General features: G+C 42.6%; 1 protein-coding gene across 1 annotated transcript; it reads left to right on the top strand.

Annotated features, from left to right (window-relative positions):
• The first annotated feature begins 2,871 nt into the window (after positions 1-2,871).
• On the top strand, positions 2,872-16,261 carry NPTX2 (neuronal pentraxin 2). Its single transcript, XM_065412514.1, has 5 exons — positions 2,872-3,333; positions 6,028-6,244; positions 11,425-11,669; positions 13,432-13,611; positions 16,034-16,261. Exons 1-5 carry the CDS (start codon positions 2,872-2,874, stop codon positions 16,259-16,261), a joined length of 1,332 nt encoding a protein of 443 aa, XP_065268586.1.
• The last annotated feature ends 2,553 nt before the right edge of the window (positions 16,262-18,814 follow it).

The raw sequence follows: 18,814 nt of genomic DNA, 5'->3' as shown, positions 1-18,814 counted from the left end.
AAAACACTCTGGCTTGAGACTGCCATTTGAAAATGATAGCAGACTTAAATTTTGGACAACACATTCAGATGAAATGTGGCAATTTTGGTCTTGGATAAATATTCATTAAAGCTACAATTGGAACGTAATAGTCAAATAATCTGAAAACATTTAATACTCCATCTAATTATATTTGAGATATTTCTTTGATTGTCTGAATTTCATTTAACAAGGTTTTTTCTAGAGACTTCTGAATCAATTATTTTAAGGATATTGTATCCTATTTCTCTTTGCAATTATTTAAATTGCTCAGAAATTATTCAACTTGATCTTGCTAAATCATGGAAGAATTAAATGTGATCTATATCACTTGGATGTAGTTATGAAGCACCATCCTTGCACATCACAGAATTAATATAATAAGCAGGATGTCCAATCAATTGTATGTGCATTCGGTTTTATATCCTCATAATAATTTCATTTAATGTTAATGAAATTCTTTGCTAAAATAAATTTTTGTTTGCTGGCTTTGTCATAGAAATGACAAATCTATTTATACATAGTATTAGAGATAACAAGACTAATTGCTTTTGAACAGTATTCCTTAAAAATAAGGGGCAAATAAGTGTGTATCTGGTATAATGCACTGCAATGGTTGTGACTGTTGTGCCTGTGTTGTGGTGCCAATTTAAAGCTCACTGAAATACCAAACATTGCTCTTTCCTGTGCCATTGCACTTACAGATGCATGGTACCTCCAGACCTTTAGTATATATTTTTATATTCATGCTTTTAATAATGAATACTCCTTAATAGTTTACATCCTCAAAGTATAATACAGACATTAACCAATTACTCTTTATCTAGTCTGAAGATACAACATTATTGAACTAAAACATTGTTTCTCAACCAGGGGTATGTGTATCCCTGGGGGTATGCAGATGTCTTCCGGGGGTTATATCAACTCATCTATATATTTGCCTAGTTTTACAACAGGCTACATAAAAAGCACTAGTGAAGCCAGTACAAACGAAAATTTCACACAATGACTTGTTTATCCTGCTCTGTATACTATACACTGAAATGTAAGTACAGTACACCTCTACCCCAATATAATGCGACCCGAGATAACATGAATTCGGATATAAGGTGGTAAAGCAGCACTCCGGGGGGCAGGGCTGCGTGCTCCGGCAGATCAAAGCAAGTTCAATATAACATGGTTTCACCTATAACGCAGTAAGATTTTTTGGCTCCCGAGGACAGCATTATATCGAGGTAGAGGTGTATTCATATTCCAATTGATTTATTTTATAATTATATGATAAAAATGAGAAAGTAAGCAATTTTTCAGTAATAGTGTGCTGTGACAATTTTGTATTTTTATGTCTGATTTTGGAAGCAAGTAGTTTTTAAGTGAGGTGAAACTTGGGGGTACACAACACAAATCAGACTCCTGAAAGGGGTACAGTAGTGTGGAAAAATTGAAGGCCACTGCCTTAGAAATCTTAATATTCTGTATGAAATACCTGATCTGAAGCCCACTGAAGTCAGTGGAAAGACTTAGTTTTAATGGACTTTGGATCAGACCCTAAGGCATTGATTCAGGAGAGAATCCCAATTCAGGAAGGGCACTTAAGCATGTCCCACTGAAGCCAATGCTTTCCTGAATAAGACTGTCTTAAGTAAGTGCTTAAGTGCTTTTCTGAATTGGGTCCTAAGGCTTCCACCTTGAAGAAGAGATACTTAAGGAATGCTTCCCCAGGCAGTGGGTGATGGGTATTCCTGAACTGACAATGGGGAGTGGATAGCTGATGCCTACACACACTGAAACGCAAGTAGTTGCATGCTTGAATTCAGTTCTGCCTGAAAATGCACTGTACTGAACAATTCATCAGTCAACACAAAATTGACTGGAGAAAGAGGAAGTCCCTAGTATCACTTCAAAGTTATAGTGTCTTTCTTTATGGAATATCTCAACACAGACTTTAGCACTGAACACCTACCACTCCCGTTGACTTCCTCTGGGGTTATGAGCCTTTTAGCACTTCTGAAAAACCAGATCAAAGGCAGAGCAACCCAAAACCTCAAAATCTGTCCACTTTCGAAAATTGTGGCCTCAGTAATTTACCCTCACTAGCGTAAAGTAGGGAAGTAGCAGGATGCCCATCGTAACAACGGTAAACTGAGGCATGGCGAGACAGTGACTTGGAGACAGGACAAGAACCCAATTGTGGATCCGGTGCTTTCACCACGTGGCTGTCTTTTCCACGAGCAGGCTATTGCTGTAGCGTCCGGCATGGACCCCGCCGAGGCTCTGCCAGCCCCCACGCCGTCCCGTACTCATCACCGCAACTCGCCCCCCGAAGTACCATCAGCGGTGCCGCCTGCGTGTCAGCCTTACCCGCGGGCTAATGACTCAGGCGGCGGGGCTCTCCCCTGACTTGCCTGGGGCCCGGCTGAACGGGCTCACGCGTCTCCCGGTCCTGACGAGCAGCCAATGGGAAGTCTCCCTGGCCTCCCACACCCACTCCAGCTCCTCAGTGCGCGGGGGACCGCGTGGCGTCAGCCCGGGCCCCAACCAACCAGCGCCCGCCGCCCCCAGCGCCCTCTCCCCCACCGCCCTGCCTTTAAGAGCCCGCGAGCCGGAGCCGAGCGCAGCAGCTAGGGCGGCGCAGCTATTGGAGCGGGCTCTGCTCAGAGCTGTCCGGGGCCGCCGCCGCCAATCGTGCGCTCGGAGGAGGGAGCGGGCAGCGCCGGGTCCCCTTGTCCCAGCCGCCCCGGAGAGCTCCGTGCTGGGGCTGAGTTACACCACGTCCCCCGAGTGACCCCCATCCCCTTTCCCGCAGCTTTAAGGGCTCGTTGCCCTCGGGGGCTCTGTGCCCCGTGAGCCGGCATGCTGGCTCTCCTGGCTGGGCTGCTGTTCTCCCTCGCCTCCGGGGCCAGCTGGCGGGGAGTGAGGGGCCAGGAGAGCCCCCCGGGGAGCCGCTTCGTGTGCACCTCCCTGCCGCTGGACGCTGCCCCCTCGGGCTGCCCGCTGCCCCCGGTCCCCATGCAGGGGGGCGCCCTCCCTTCCGAGGAGGAGCTGAAAGCCACCGTGCTGCAGCTGCGGGAGACCATCCTGCAGCAGAAGGAGACCATCGGCAACCAGCGGGAGACCATCCGGGAGCTGACCAGCAAGCTGAGCCGCTGCGAGAGCTCCCCCGGCCCCGACGGCAAGCCCGGGACTGGAGGGTGGAGGAAAGAGTTGGGCAAAGGCAAAGACACCATGGGGGACCTGCCCCGGGACCCCACCCAGGTCATCGACCAGCTGAGCCGGACCATGCAGACGCTGAAGGACCGGCTGGAGAACCTGGAGGTAGGAGATGCTCAGGGACAGGCTGGATGGGGAGCTGTCCCTGGTGCTGCAAACAGGGCGGCTGCTGCTGTGTATGTCTGTATAGCACTTTTAATCCGAGATGCCATGTCCACGGCAGCTCCAGGCGCCAGGCTGAAATGAATAGCCCTGGGGGGGGGGACTGATGTCACCCACTGAAAATACACGGGTCTCTTTCAGGAGGGCAATTAACGAAGTTGCTCCCAGTCACAGACTGAAAGGACCAGGCATCGCTTCCCAGCAGCTACAGATGGTTCATCCAGCAGCTGGGGCCCGCCAAGAGCCTTTATTTTGTCAGCTTCTGGGTCAATCAGTGATATAGTCTCCTACCCATCTTCTTAGGGGCGACTCTAAGGATATGCCCTAGTGTAGTGAGAGCGAGAGCCCACGTTTCCTTTGAGGCATAGGGGGGGAGGTTTGAGAAGAGAACCGGATGTAGGTACTGTACTTTCTGAATAAATGGGTGCTTTAGACAGGCAATCTGCAGTGCACACCCTTGTGCTGGGTGCATGTTAAGTTGTTAATGAATTCCTTAGATGTATGTTTAAAGGGGAAAAAACAAGTGACCCAGCAGGAGAGGCTACAGAGAATTGATTTGTTTGTTGTTTTGGTTAATGGATAATAGAGTATCCTTCTTAATATGTCCCTGCCCTTAAAATTAATGGGAAGAGATTTGTGGATTTTATTTTCCTGCTGTTATGGGCTTAGTATCTGTTTTTTTAAATATTTCTAAATCTCTGCTAGTGCTGAGAACCTGGCTGCGCAGGGCTTGGAATGTGATGCTGACATGTCCGGCCAAAGCGGCCATACGACCTTGACCTAGGGTGCTGAACAAAACAGCAAGGGCCTTGAGAAAGTTGTGACGTGCGGGTCATAAAGACAACACGGTGCTTTAGTGAGAGCTGGTCTAGAGTGAAAGCGAGTCATTCAAAGAACTGTACAAATACAAAGCCTGATCCAAAGCCCACTGAAATCATTGTAAAGGCTCTCATTGACTTCAGTAAGCTTTGGAGCAGGCTCAGTTAGACAGCACTTGTGACAATGTTTGCTTGGATGGAAACTTTTTTTTCCCAAGCAGTGTTGTTGGTTCTCTCTTCTCCCCCCCCCCCCCCCACACACACCATGGCAGAACTCTAGGTATTTTCTCCCCGACCCCATTCTGATGTATGTGATTCCCAAGAGGATTTAAAATGTTTTATTAAAAGTTCATGTCTAGTCAATTGTTACTAGCTATTCTTTAACCCGAAGGGCTGTTGAATCAGTTTTAATATTAGATCAATAGTAGAGGTTTTAAACATTTTTCAAGGCACTTCCTCATAGATTACAGTGCTTGGGCCTCGCCTGCTGCTGGAGATGAGGGTCTTCTGGAGTCACACTGTCTAACATGTATGGGACTGTCGCAGAATATGATCCATTTGGCTAGAAGTAGGCAGGAGGATTGATATGGTAATGGATACCTCCTTAAAAATTAGATCCCAAAACACAGTTCTGGGAAGTAACCCACCATCTTGGAAACTCTCCAATTCACGGAAAGCTTGGTTCTCTAGAGCAGTGCTTGTAGCCAAACCACTTGTATTGCTTGGAGGACGAGCAAATTGCTTCAAGGGATAGAAGCTTGGCACAGTGACTTGGCTGTCCTGGCAGCTAGAGAGCAGGTAATCTTTCAGAAAAGATGGACCTCAGGTAAATTTGAAAAGATTTTGTCTGACGTTTTAGAAATCTTTGATTAATTCCTAGCAGATGGAAACTGAGATGTCATTCTTCTCTCCCCTCTGCCCTATTCCTTCCTTTCTTTCTTTCTTTACCCTCCCTTTCCATTTCTTTGCTTTTGTTCTCTTTTGTTCTCCTGTTCTCTTTGGAAGAGAACATTCAATACAAAATAAATAAAATTTTAAAACAGGCTGCTTCTCAGAGACAACTTTGAAAGCTTTTCCTGTTCAGTGTAACATTTAGTCTCTTATTATGCTGCTATTGATTGAAGAATCTCATGATAGCATTATAATTTTGGTGGGGAAAAGGAAAGCTTGGGCAATAAAATGCCCGTAGAAGATAAAACTTGGTTTTTAGCTGTAATTTAAGTAAATCAGTGTCATTTGGGATAAAGGCTATCCCACTTTGACAACTTAAATAATTTTCATAATGGGTCACTTTCGGAGTTGATTTGATGAAATGTCTGAACTCTTGTTGGTTGGTAAATCATTCACTATTTACCAAATTAAAATACCCAAAATGTCTATTTTGATTTTAAAGTAATCAAAACATTTTCTTGGTTTAATTAACTCTGGTTTAGTGTCTGGTAATGTCATTTTTTAATTAGTCGAATTGACTTATTTTTTTTTTTAAATGTGCAACATGTAGCTATTTGAAATACATCAAACTTGGCTTCTTGAATTTATTTTATTGAACGATCTTTCTTAAATGTATGAACTTTCAGTGATATGAAACAAGGGAAGCAGTAAACAAATACATTGGTATTAAAGAAATGAGTCTGTTTCTTTTGTTAGCCTGATGAAAGGTTTGAACATGACGTTGCTTTTTAGCATTTCTATTCTACTTTCAGGAAAGCTTAGTGTTCTGGGTTTGAAAACCGCTTTCTTCCTTGGTCATGAGCAGCCCCACATTTCACAATTTTTGCTTTTTCAGATATGGCATAAAATCTTTTCTTTTTTCTTGAAGCACCAACTTCGAGCCAATGTGTCATATGCAGCCCTGCCTAATGAGCTTCGAGAGATGCTTCAAAGGAGGCTTGGAGATCTAGAGCGCCAGCTTTTAAGCAAAGTGGCTGAACTTGAGGATGAGAAATCCCTGCTTCATAATGAAACTTCAGCCCATCGGCAAAAGACAGAAACAGCCCTGAGTGCATTGCTAGAAAGAGTTTCTGAATTAGAAAAAGGTAATTTAGAAACAGAATTTAAAGCCTTCCCTGCATGTTGCTGTTTAGTTTTCCTCCTCTTCTGCTGCAGTACTAGAACTGTACCTCTTAAGAGACAGAGTATGGTCTTGTGCTGAGGGACTGGACTATGTATCTGGAGATCTGGGTTCAATTCCTGCCTCTGTCACATACTTATTGGACAAGTGACTTTGTCCATACAGTTTCTCATCTCTAAACTGGAAAAAATAATACTAGGGGTTTTCCCTTAAAGTTTGTTGGATGCTAAGATATCTATAGATATGGGGGCCATGTAAATGGAGAAGGGGTGGGGAAAAGGCAATTCTCCTCAAAAGTGCTTTTGACACTTTGTTAGCTCACATGACTTTCAGTTCAGATAAAATTAGCGAACACAAGTTGCCTATTGGCATAGGCTGCTGCAGCTAACTTCACCCTCTAGATCTGCAGCCACTAATTATGCCACTAGACCCTTTCCACTTTTTTTGTTGAATACACCATTGAGACAAAACCTTTGGTTTTCCTTAGTGGTGAATATTGCCTCTGAGATTCAGCAGACCTTGAAGTATGTGCCCTATCCCAAATGTGCAACCTTCAGGTTTTACAGTGGATTACATGTGCCACTGGGAGACACTCTTAATCCTAATCATTTAATCAGATATTTAGATTAATTATTACTGAGGAACTGCATGTGTGAGTAGAGTCCATTTATTTAACTTACAAATGCATGTGGCAATGAATTACAAAATGAAACTGTCTGCAAGGACAATATACCTACAGAGAGAAAAGCATAGCATTAGATTATCCTTAAATAATGTTTATAAAAACAGCAGGTTTGGACAATGACTTGCTTGGATGAATGGGCTGTCCACTTAAAAACAAATTGTAATGGGTATACTTTCAAAAACGTACAAACATACACATCTCATGAATTTTAAACTACAGACTAATGGATCCATTTGTTTAGTGCTGGGCATGTTCTTTTCATTTAAAAAATGTGCAAAAAGAGATGTCTGGTCACTTAACATTTTCCCAATATCAAAGCTAAAGTCTTAGCTGCAGTGAAAATGTCTGAGATGCAATAAGCTTGGAGCAATGAACCCTTCCAAATTAACAAGCTTCTCTAGAACCTTTTTGATGAAGACTATGCCTATAAAAGTGCCTTGAATTGCAAACTCACTGACACTTGTAATATTGGGCCAGAAATAGTGTGTCCCTGTAGGACACAGGTCTTCAGAGAGAGAAGTAAGAGTTCAATATCCAGTGCTTATAACTCTTTGGGGGACTAAAAACAGCTGAGAGAACTTTTTTAAAAAGCTGATCTCCAAAGATTTCTAAGGAGTTGAAGTGTTTGGGGCCAGGAATTGGGAGATGTGGGTTCTTATCCTGGCATTGTTGCTTTTCTCTGCAATTTTGAGACAACTCACTTAGCTTTTCCTGTGCCTTATTTTTCTCCTTCTGTAAAGTGCAGGATAATACTTGCTATGTTTAATTCTTGAGACTGTTGAGAAATTCAGTCCATTAATATTTGTGAAGCCCTTTGGGATGCTGTAATGAAAGGAGCAGTACAAGTGCCAAGTATTAATAATTTTATTTCAAATGCTGATCCGTTTGTAATCTGCAATAGACTGTCAACCATCCACAGTGCCATAGGCTCTCACTGGACCTTACATTTGTCCTGGCAAAAGACAATCTTTTGCAAAGGGTAGTAGTAGACTATGGAAGAGTTCTGACTGGCTCTTGATTTTGATATGGAGGTGTTACAGATGACTATGGTCTCCAAGGACTTGTCTACCTGATGAGGTAATGAGCACTATGGGGGTGTGATTTCTAAAGCACACTAATCTGTGGCTCATTAATTGGTCCATATAGACCCTGCTGGTGCACACCAAAGGCTCCTTAGGGCATTTTAACGTAGTGCTATGTTAAAATGCACCAGGGAACATTTAGTTAGACTGCAAGCCACTGTCTCTTACTATGTGTATGTAACCTAGCACCTACTGTTACAGCTGCAAATGTCTGTTTCTTTGTTAGTTATTATAGTCAGGGCTGGTAGCACCACCTATATGAAAGGCTGCCTGACACTCCCCAGGATAAGACCCTGTTTAGTTGCTTTTGGCTTTGCCAAACAACTGTTTGGGGTTTGGAACTTTCCAGGTCAGCCTGAATGGCTTTGGCTGAAGTTCTCCCCCCCCCAAAAAAAATTCAAGAATTTTGAAGATCAAGGATAGGGGAAAATGCACTGATTTGGCCATGTTAAATTCTAGCTCTAGTTCCCCATGCTTTGGAGAAAGGGCTTGAAATTTGTCAGGGGCATGGCCTTTGTGTCAAGGATGTGCCTTTTAATATCCCCCTGAAAATCTGGCCAAGTTATATATCTTTGAAAAATCAGTTTGCACAAGTTTAGTGGAGAATTCTTTGATTTGTAGCAGTTACTATTTTTTTTTTTTTTTTTTTGTGTGTGAAGATACCATCCTCACTGAGCATGCTTGAGCCTTGGAGCACCTACTGACCAGGCTGTGCATGCACTATCCTCTGAGACAAACTGAGCATGCTCCCTCCAGCCCATAGCTACAGGGGTGAAGCTGGACTTTCCCTGTAATCATTGCTCCAAGCTGCTCTGGGCATGGCTGGGGCCAGGCACTGGAACCGAGAGCAGGGAGCCTGTCTCTCCTGTGCTCTTGGTGACCTTCCCACCTTTGCCTGGCTGCTAACAAGGGGAAGGTGGAGGAGGAAGCCATGTGATCTGCATGCAGAGGGGACAAAACCCAGACTAGGGGAAGGGAAAGGAGTTGATTAGGGCAAGGAGTCTGAGACTGGCTCTGGAAGGAGGGGAAAGAAACTAGGACTGGTTGGATAAGGAGAGTGGGACTGGGAGGCAGTGAGAAATGGGGTGGAGTGGGAGAACCGGGGGTCGGGGGAACACCAACTGAGTCTGGCTGGACAAGGAGACTGGGACTGAGAACCAGTGTGTCAGGGAATTGGAAGGAACAAGGGAAGAGGGGAGGGGAAACAGATCTGAGTGTGTGTGTGCTGGCCAAGAGACTGGGGTAAGAAGCTGTGGAGGATTATGGATGGGGGAAGACTGAGATTGGATAAGGAACCTGGAGAGGGAGACTGGGCCTGGGAGACAGTGGAGGAGAGATCAAAAGAGGAGTTGGGAGGGGGAAACTAGGCTGGGCAAGGAGACTAGCACTACGTGTGGGGAGAGGAAGAGATTGGGAGTGTTTGTGTGTGAGACTGAGACCTAGGACTGGCTGGACAAGGAAATTAGGGCTGAGATGAGAATCTTGAGTAATGGAGACTGGGAATGGTAGGCAAGGAGAATGAGCCACAGGAGGGGAAGAGTAGGACAGGGGAGGGGATCAAGCTTCTGGGGGAAAGGCACAGAAGAGTCTGGGCCCACTAGAGGACCTCCCACCCCTCCAGAGCCTGAAATGGAACCCTACATCCTGAGTCTCGCCATTCCTCTGCTGGCAGCAAATATCTGTGAAATGCACCAGCAAAGTCTCTCAACCCTCTCCAGTGCTGGTCCACATAGTGGATGGTTCCTACTATTGCTATCAGTTACTTTGTTAGCACAAGTGGCAGAGGTCTGTGGTGGATCTAAAAGTTCCCTGCCATTATGATGCCAAGTAGTAGCATTTCTGAGTTTTTTCCAGTTTGCTTTTTAAAAAAAAAAACCTAGGAAATTACAAAAACCCATGTTAAAAGTCAAGCACACAAGTGAGGAAATACCAGAATTAAGATTGCACAGGCAACCCTAATTTGGACCCCTTGTGCATAATGTGCTAGGATACAGTCTTTAATTACATGCTCACATATTATTGTTTCCACATGATCCTTGCCTTGTTCAGTGCACAGACTAGACCTTCTCTGGGGATGAATCGGGGTGGTGTAGTGAAGGAGGCTGTTGCAGAAATTGGAAGGTGTGAGTAAATGAGGCAGAGGACTCCAGGAAGAATAAAAGTCTCATGGATAAGGCAATTGTATATTGCCCTGGAGAACTGGATTCGATCCCTGCTTCCTACATATGTGATGCTGAGCAAGTCAAACCAATCTTTTCACAGGGAGTCATGAATTGTTTTCCTCATTTTTCTGGGTGCCCAACTGGACCCTGAGGTCTAATTAGCAGAATTGCAGTCACGGCTGTAATTGAAGGCAATGGGAGCTGTGCTCTTAAAGTGCTATATAATGCAAGTATTAGAGCTCATCAAAAACCTTTTTACACAAGTTTCCACTGGACAATGCCATTTAGTCAAAATCAGAATGTATTGTAGTAATATGTTGATTTTGATGAAACTTTCAACAGGAAAAAGTTGAAATAATTCAATGTCGATTTGTTTTGTTCTATTACATTAATATATCTACATTATGTTGTATAATATATAAATATATTAAAATTAATATAATAAAAGATGAAATAAACCAACATTTATCAAAGAGAAGTGTCTTGATGGTGCCAATTTTTGTGAATTTTCATTCTGCAGTAAGCTTCAAACTTTTCATTCCAGTTCAGAATGAATCTTAAAAAAAAACTTCCCACAGAATGGAACTAGTAGGCGTGATTGGAAACTATGTACTCTGAGATATCTGGATCTAGTAATTTCAAATTGGTCTCCCAGACCTAGTGAATACTTTCCCCTTAATCTCTCTGCTTTTGGTCCTCATCTCTAAAATGGAGATAATGATACCACCTCATCTTGCAGGGGGTTTGTAAAGATAAATTAATGTTTGTGAAGCACTCAGATACTATAGTGATGAGTGCCATAGAAAAGGCCATGGAGGGGGAGGGAAATAATTTAGTTTTTAGAGCTGCCTTTGAATAACAGGGAGTAAATAAGGCCTAGGCCACACATTGGACAAGGAGAATTCAAAATATTGAATAGCTGCTCATTGAGCGCTGTCCGTTCTGTGCACTGAATGAGGCAGGAATCCTATGGAAAAATAGTATGCGATCATATAATTAAAGACTGTATTATAACACAGACACACAAGTGGGGCAGATTGTACAACCTTAATGTAGGTCTGTGGAACCTTAATGTACTTTGAACATAGTTTGTGTGTAATTCCTTAAATCAGTCAAAGTTAGAAAATAACATGTCTTAACTATGAGTTCAGCTTTAGCTAAGAAGAGACTGTCATTTTAAACACATGTAAAGCTTTTTCTTTTTCTGTAACCATAGGAAGCAGTGCATTTAAATCACCGGATGAATTCAAGGTCGGTCTCCCTCTTCGCACAAATTATTTATATGGGAAGATCAAGAAGACTCTGCCAGAGTTGTATGCCTTCACTGTGTGCTTGTGGCTGAGGTCGAGTGCTTCTCCTGGAATTGGAACACCATTCTCCTATGCTGTCCCTGGGCAGGCTAATGAAATTGTTCTGATAGAGTGGGGCAATAATCCAATCGAATTGCTAATTAATGACAAGGTGAGAACTAACTACTTTTCTTTCTAGAATATACAGCCCAGGTAAAAGGATGTTTTAAGGCCTGATTCTGCACTATAAAAATCTCAGGTAACTTTTCCATTGACTTCAATGGCAGCAAGATAAGGGAACTAAAGTTTAAAATAAAAAATGCACATACTTTTATTGAATGGCTTTGAATAAAATTAGGTGATGCTTTTGTTCATGAGAATAGGTAATGTGGTATAGCTGGATATGCTTCACCTATGCTTATACATTACAATTACAAACTTTTAGATATCCTGGGTCTGAGTCTCTTCTCATTCACACCATTTTAAATCAGGAGTAACCTCTTTGAAGTTAAACCAGTTTAGAGCCTGTATAAAAGAGATCATAGTCAAACCAATGATGTTCTTTTAAAATTAATAGGAATTTAATATATCAGAATGAACCTGACGTATGCCTTAGTCTTTGCTCTCAGGTTAATTTTATGCCAAGACATTATTAATATTCTAATTACTAGGTCTTCAATTTATGTCAAACTTTTCCAACTGTTACCTTTGTCTATAAGAAGTTTAATTATCAGGGACCTCTTCTACGAAGTGTCAAACACCCACTAACGGTGCTCGGCACACTGCAGAATCAGGCCTGAGAAGAAAAATACTAAAACCCAACTTTTCAAAATTGTTTAAGTACCCTGAACATGTCCCCACCACCCCCAGTTTGGGCTAGATGTCAAAAGAAATTGATTTAGAACTTGTACACCTCAAATTAAGTCATCACACTACTTACCTGAGCAAAAACTAGATTGTTGAACAGTGGCTGAAGTGAAGTTTATCAAAACTTGGCATCAGGCACTGTTCTTTGTGTGGGGTTTTTAAAGTCTCAAACACCTAATCCCTGGGAGTATAGGGATAGGGTTGCTAAGATACCTACAGTACAACTCAGATGGTTCATGGTCATGCAGTGGGTTAAGAAATGCTTATTAAAAATACCTTTTTTAATTTTGGCTTGTGCATGTGTATGTGGGGGAGGGGGAAGGGAGGTTAGAACTTGCTTATCTCTAATAGTAAAATGTTCTCCCCATTTGTAAGCTTGTTAGCCTACACTGTTAACTGCTTGTGTAAGGCTAAAAATATTCTTCTGCCCTAAGGGTTGATCCAAAGTCACTGAAGCCAGTGAGTCTTTCTATTGACTTCAGTGTTGGATTATGCTGATAAAGGGGCCTAATCCTGTGCCCTTTGAAGCCCATAGTAAAGTTCCCATAGACAGCTGGAGTAAGAGGGGCTCAAGATTTTTCTCAGCAAATAGAGTGCAGCAGTATTTTCTACAAATGCCACAGGCAAGCCCCAGGATTGAAGACAGACAATCCTAGCATGAAAACTGAATGGAAGGTTAGGGCTAAGCATGAAGGGATTTAAACAACAACAAAGAAATGCTATGGACTAACGTGCAGCATCAGCAGGAATGGTGGTAACCTAGGCTCTTGCACCTGTGGTATTTAGCCATAGCTGGAGCAGAAAACATGTCCTTCTTGCTGAATTTCCAGTGCATGGAATGTACCTCCACCCCTCCTTTTATTGAGATGATTGTCTTTTTAGCCATTTGCAGCATAGCTGCAAATGTAAAATTACTTGTGTTTAAATTTTCAATGGGAATGTTTGTCCTGTATCACAGTCTATAAAGACACTGGAATAGTAATGAAGCCTTGGTCTTTGAATAATGGCCATGGGCTGGCATTGCCAGACTCAGGTCTCCGGCATTCATTATTGTTCTCCACATGTAGGTTGCCCAGCTTCCTCTGTTTATTAGTGATGGAAAGTGGCATCATATCTGCGTCACGTGGACAACTCGAGATGGAATGTGGGAGGCTTTTCAGGATGGAGAGAAACTTGGCACTGGGGAAAACTTAGCCCCTTGGCACCCAATTAAACCCGGAGGGGTCCTGATTTTGGGTCAGGAGCAGGTGAGTTGAAGAGAAATTTTTCTAGTAAAAACAACCAAATCGCTCACCCTTCTCTAAAAGCAGAAATTAAAGAAAAACCTACTGTTCACAAATAAAGTGAATTTGGAATTCACAGGACTGCTATTGTGCAGTTATAAAATACCATTCCCCTTTCTCCATGTGTAGCATCTGAGAGATGTGTGGTTAAGCAACAGATGTTTGGTGAAATCAGTACCTATTACCATGCTATATTTCTCTTCATTAATCTATAATGAAATATTTCCTATTGCAAGTCTTAACTTAATGCTAAAATATGAAGCATTGGCTCTGTTACTTTTGCCAGTGATCTGACTAATGCCCTGAATATGAATCCTTTAAAACTGATTGCTGGTAGCTATATGGATGCTAGATACTCTATGGAAATAGGCTGATTTGGACCAGTTATGATGCATCTGAACATAGTGATGGGCAACTGCCTGCAATGGTAGTTACTGTGCCTCCAATCTTAGGGCCAGGCACAATTTGGCCCTCTTTAGGGGGAGAGTGCAGGGAGCCCCTTCCTTCTCTTTCCACCCCCTTCTTCATAGCTAGAATATTGGCACTGTTCCTCTATGAATGCATAGAGGAATCCAACTATTATGGCAACTGAGCACTAACCCCTAACGGGGCATAATGGAGAGGCTTGTGGCTGTGTCCAGGGTCCCTTCCTGCCCCACCCCAGAGGCAAACCCACTGGAGGCTGAAGCACATGCTATGCCTTTGTAAAGAGGCAGAATAGGCCACTTTTCTCTAATACTTACAGCTCTCCAATCATGCTTTGTTGACCGGTTACATAAGTCATCCGATCACTAGCTATACCAGGGATCTCAAACTCAAATCATCACGAGGGCCACATGAGGGCTAGTACATTGGCCCGAGAGCCACATCATTGACACCTTTTCAAATAAAGGTACAAAAGCCCCCCCACTACACCCCTTCCATGAGGCCCCTGCCCTGCCTCTTCCAACCCCTTCCCCAAATCCCTGCCTCTTCTCCACCTCCTCCCCTGAGTGTGCGGCTCCCCGCTTCTCCCCCTCCCTCCTGGAAAGCGCTAAGTGCTGCCAAACAACTGTTTGGCGGCGGGAAGTGCCTGGAAGTAGGCAGAGGAGCGGAGACGCAGCATGCTGGGGGGGGGAGGGAAGGCAGCAGGTGAGGGGAGCTTGACGGCCACAGGAAATAACTCCGCGGGCCACATGTTTGAGACCCCCGAGCTATACAGTGACTTATGTAACTAACCAACATACTGAAAATTGTGATACACCTCTACCCCGATATAACACTGTCCTCGGGAGCCAAAAAGTCTTACCGCGTTATAGGTGAAACCGCGTTATATCAAACTTGCTTTGATCCGCCAGAGTGTGCAGCCCCCCCACCACTGCTTTACCGCGTTATATCTGAATTTGTGTTCTATCGGGTTGCGTTATATCAGGGTAGAGGTGTATTTGAATATTGGCAATGGCTTTTACTAACTTTTTTGTAAAACAGAAGGTATCTTGCTATGAAATTTGCAAATATTACCTAAGGAATAAATTGACAGATTTTTTGTGATCTGCTTATGAATTGAAAGGGAAGTGAGATTCAATGACCTTATTGGCTGTAACCGAATTGCTCCTTGACCATGTCAGATTCGCTGCATAGTAGAGGCTCAAGTTCAGCATTAAAGTACTAGCAGAGCCCTTCTGTGAAGCTTTCCCTCTGCCTAATCATACTAGTACAGATTGGAGCCATGTATATCAGCATGATTATACAGCAAGAAAACTCAGTGTAGCTCTTTGCCTCTTGCTAGTGGCTGGACCACTTAAGGAGTGAGACTGCTATTACCTCCAATATGATGGTGTTAGTCTTTTAACACAGGCAATAGACGCTATGTGATTTGTGTTTGAAACCCAGAGGTCCTGGTTCAATCCCTGCAGATGACTGGTCCAGGGGCATGTTATATTTACTACTATAATTGCCTAAGAGCTCAAAGCACCCTTTACACATGCACAGTTATCACTGAAGTGAACAAAATCTAATCTGGGCAAGGATTGCCCAATCAGTCCCTAAATCAGCTCTCTTTTTTTTTTTTTTTTTTTTTTTAAGGCCAGCATGTGCATGCCTTGCTCCAACAGGTGAGCATGAGTAGCTCCTCGGATTTACAATGTGGCCCTTTTGCTATAGGAAATGGCATTCACACTCTTGTGATACAGCACACCAGTTCTTTGAGACACGAATTTCTAAATGTTTGAAAGAGCAATATTTTGTGAAAAATAAAACAAAGCCCATTTCGAAATCTTGGTGACTAGCATTTTGCATTTGCATTTCACCTATTGTGGGTAGTGTGGGTGGCTTTTTTAATTTTAAAGAAGCACATGGAAAAACCCTATTCAATTAATTCTTTTTTTTTTTTTTAATATGCATAAAGGACACAGTTGGAGGAAGATTTGATGCAACTCAAGCCTTTGTTGGGGAGATGAGCCAGTTCAATATATGGGACAGGGTCTTAAAAGCAGAAGATATCATGAATATTGCTAACTGCTCTACCAACATGCCTGGAAACATCATACCCTGGGTTGATAACAATGTTGATGTATTTGGAGGTGCAACTAAATGGCCCGTGGAGACATGTGAAGAGCGTTTGCTAGATTTATAGCTACAATCATTTTTCTATTTAAGTGCCCCATTTTATTAGGACAATTTCTTGTAAGGTCTATCACACTTATTTCCCCACCAAATGAATTGGGAAAATCCTGAGTAAACTGCTTGGGTACAAATAAAGCTGGTAGTTCTTGGCATGAATCCTGAAGATGAAAGAGGCACCTGTTGGCTCAAATAGCAGTTGTCATCTTAAGGCGGATCCAAAGATGCCTATTGAGTTTAATGGACTTTGGATCTGGTTCTTGCTTGGTACACTAATTCTTCTGCAAATGTTACCTATATCAAGTGGCAGAATTGCTCCTCTCTGATAACATGTGATACAAACAAAGCACAAAGCTTTTTAAGAGGCAAAACATACACCTTGGTATTGAATCTTCCCCCCCCCCCCACCTGTATTCAACACTTCTTTTTACAACCTTTTTAAAGAAATGAGGTAATCCTTATACTACATTTACCACATCTTAACTCAACACACCTGAGACCTGCAGACAGTAGCAGAGTAGCCACTACCCGCATTACAGAAGGTAACTGCTTTACAATTTAGACAAGTTAGAATTCTTGTCTTGTGGTATGTCATGATCTAGACACTCATCTTCCTTCCCCAGACATGAAGAAGAGCTCTGCGTAACTCACAGGTTTGTACCTTCTACCAACAGAAGTTGGTCCAATAAAAGATGACCCCCCCCCCATCTTGTTGCCTCTTTTAGGTCATGAGAGAGACTAAAATATGATGCAAATGCTATTCTACTCCAAATTCAGAGACAGGGCTAGATACTCAGCTGATTTACATCAGCTTGGCTCCATTGATTGATTTCATGGAGCCACATCAATTTATACCAGCTGAGGTTCTGGCCCCCAGTCTGTATGTGTTCCCTCTGCCCCTCCCCACTCCCATGGGTAAGGTGATGGTTGAACAACTGTACTCATATTCCATGTAGGTTGATGAGTGTGCTGCATTTTTCTCTGGATTCTATCACTCTAGTCTGTTTTCTTTTCTAAATACATATAAAATGTTTCTAAGTGAATTACAGTTTTGTTTTGCTCTGAAAGGCCTTTTTTATAAGCAAGTGCCAAAGTTCAGTTTCCATTTGCTGAGAATCACTATATATATTTTTCCAACATAAGTCTCTATTGCAGACACTTCCTGTGTTACGATGGTCCTATGTGCTATGACTAATGTGCTGGCTTTCAATTCTTGTTAATTGTCATGACTTCTGTAAGCATTGAGCTGACTTTATAAAGTATATTTTATTATGCTTTTTATTCTTTCTCAATACTCTGGAGACAGAGTTGTATTTTCTTGGTAATGGTGACTCTTTGGTTTGTGGCTTGCAGATAGCATATGTACTGTACCAGAAAAAGAGAGTTAATACTCTTATTGATTTTAAAGAAAAGTGATTTTTAAAAGAGGAAATTTATAAAGTTAAATACCATATTTTATTTTTCATGTTTTGAATTGTAAGAATCTCTATAGTGACAGTTCCATTTGTTGGATAAAGTTACATGATCCCACTAGTATGTAGTTTGTTCTTAAAAAGGAAAAATTCTTATAATTTTTAATTAAAAAATGCACTGTAAAATCAGTTTTCTTTATTTCCTTAGTACTTCACAAGAATATAATCTGACACTTCACAGTGCTATGATTTTATTCATATTTTTTAGACATATAAATTGTGCCGCTAAAAAAGTTGGTCTTCTCAAATTATATTTCTATTTATATACTTCCTTTATTCCAGAATGACATACAAACTACAGCCCCAATCCTGCACTGACTGAAGTGTGTACTTACACTACACACCCAGGTGGCTCCAGTCACTATTAAGTGGCATGTAAAGTCCCTTGTAAAAAGGCATTTTCTTTCACCACTGTGGCATGCGGAGCCAGACCTAAGTATCAGTGCTGGCATTCACTTTCTCCCACCCTCTCCATGTTCCCATCCATGGCTGGGAGGTCTTTTCCTACCCCCCTCCCCTGCACTTACGATGGCATAAATTATCATGTAATTTGCATTGTATTGAGCACTAGTCACAACCCTTCTGTGGTTGTACCAGCCCACACTGCAGCAAGAGTTCAGAGGGGAAAGCAATGGATGCACCGGAGGGCAGCTAGGCCAAGATCCAGCAGAAATGATTTTGTCCCTGGAGAGGAACAATGAGAGGCAGGGCAAATGCTAGGGGAGCACATGGCCCTGGATACTCTCAGGGTAAGGGTAGTAGGTGGCAAACAAGGAGTGAAGAGTGTGCTGAGGACAATAGCCTAATCCCCTTACTCCTATACAAAGTGTCAGATCTTTTATGTCCAGTCAGGCCTCTCACTTTTAAAGTCTCATCAGAAAGACCCCCACAGAATGAACTAATCAGGAGCAAATTTTACGTACCTCAGAAGGAAGGGCTCAGCATGTTATCCTGTAGCACCCAGGACTGTACAGTCTTCAATATAAGCCTTAAAACAACAGGTGCCCTGCCTGACATTTCAACCCCCTCTGTCTCCATGTATATTCTAAAGAATCCAAGTATATAACAGGTGCAGCAAATAATTTTGAAATCTA

Source organism: Emys orbicularis, chromosome 10 (genome assembly GCF_028017835.1).
Source record: "Emys orbicularis isolate rEmyOrb1 chromosome 10, rEmyOrb1.hap1, whole genome shotgun sequence".
Taxonomy (NCBI): Eukaryota; Metazoa; Chordata; order Testudines; family Emydidae; genus Emys; species Emys orbicularis.
The sequence above is the reverse complement of the archived record's forward strand: the minus strand, read 5'-3'. Positions and strand labels throughout refer to the sequence as shown.

What these genes read in the sequence shown, in the direction of transcription:
- NPTX2 (XM_065412514.1), top strand. Translation starts at nt 2,872, where the DNA reads ATGCTGGCTCTCCTGGCTGGGCTGCTGTTCTCCCTCGCCTCCGGGGCC. An exon ending in ACCGGCTGGAGAACCTGGAG is followed by an intron (nt 3,334 to 6,027) that starts GTAGGAGATGCT and finishes TTTTTCTTGAAG; the next exon opens with CACCAACTTCGAGCCAATGT. An exon ending in TGATTTTGGGTCAGGAGCAG is followed by an intron (nt 13,612 to 16,033) that starts GTGAGTTGAAGA and finishes ATATGCATAAAG; the next exon opens with GACACAGTTGGAGGAAGATT.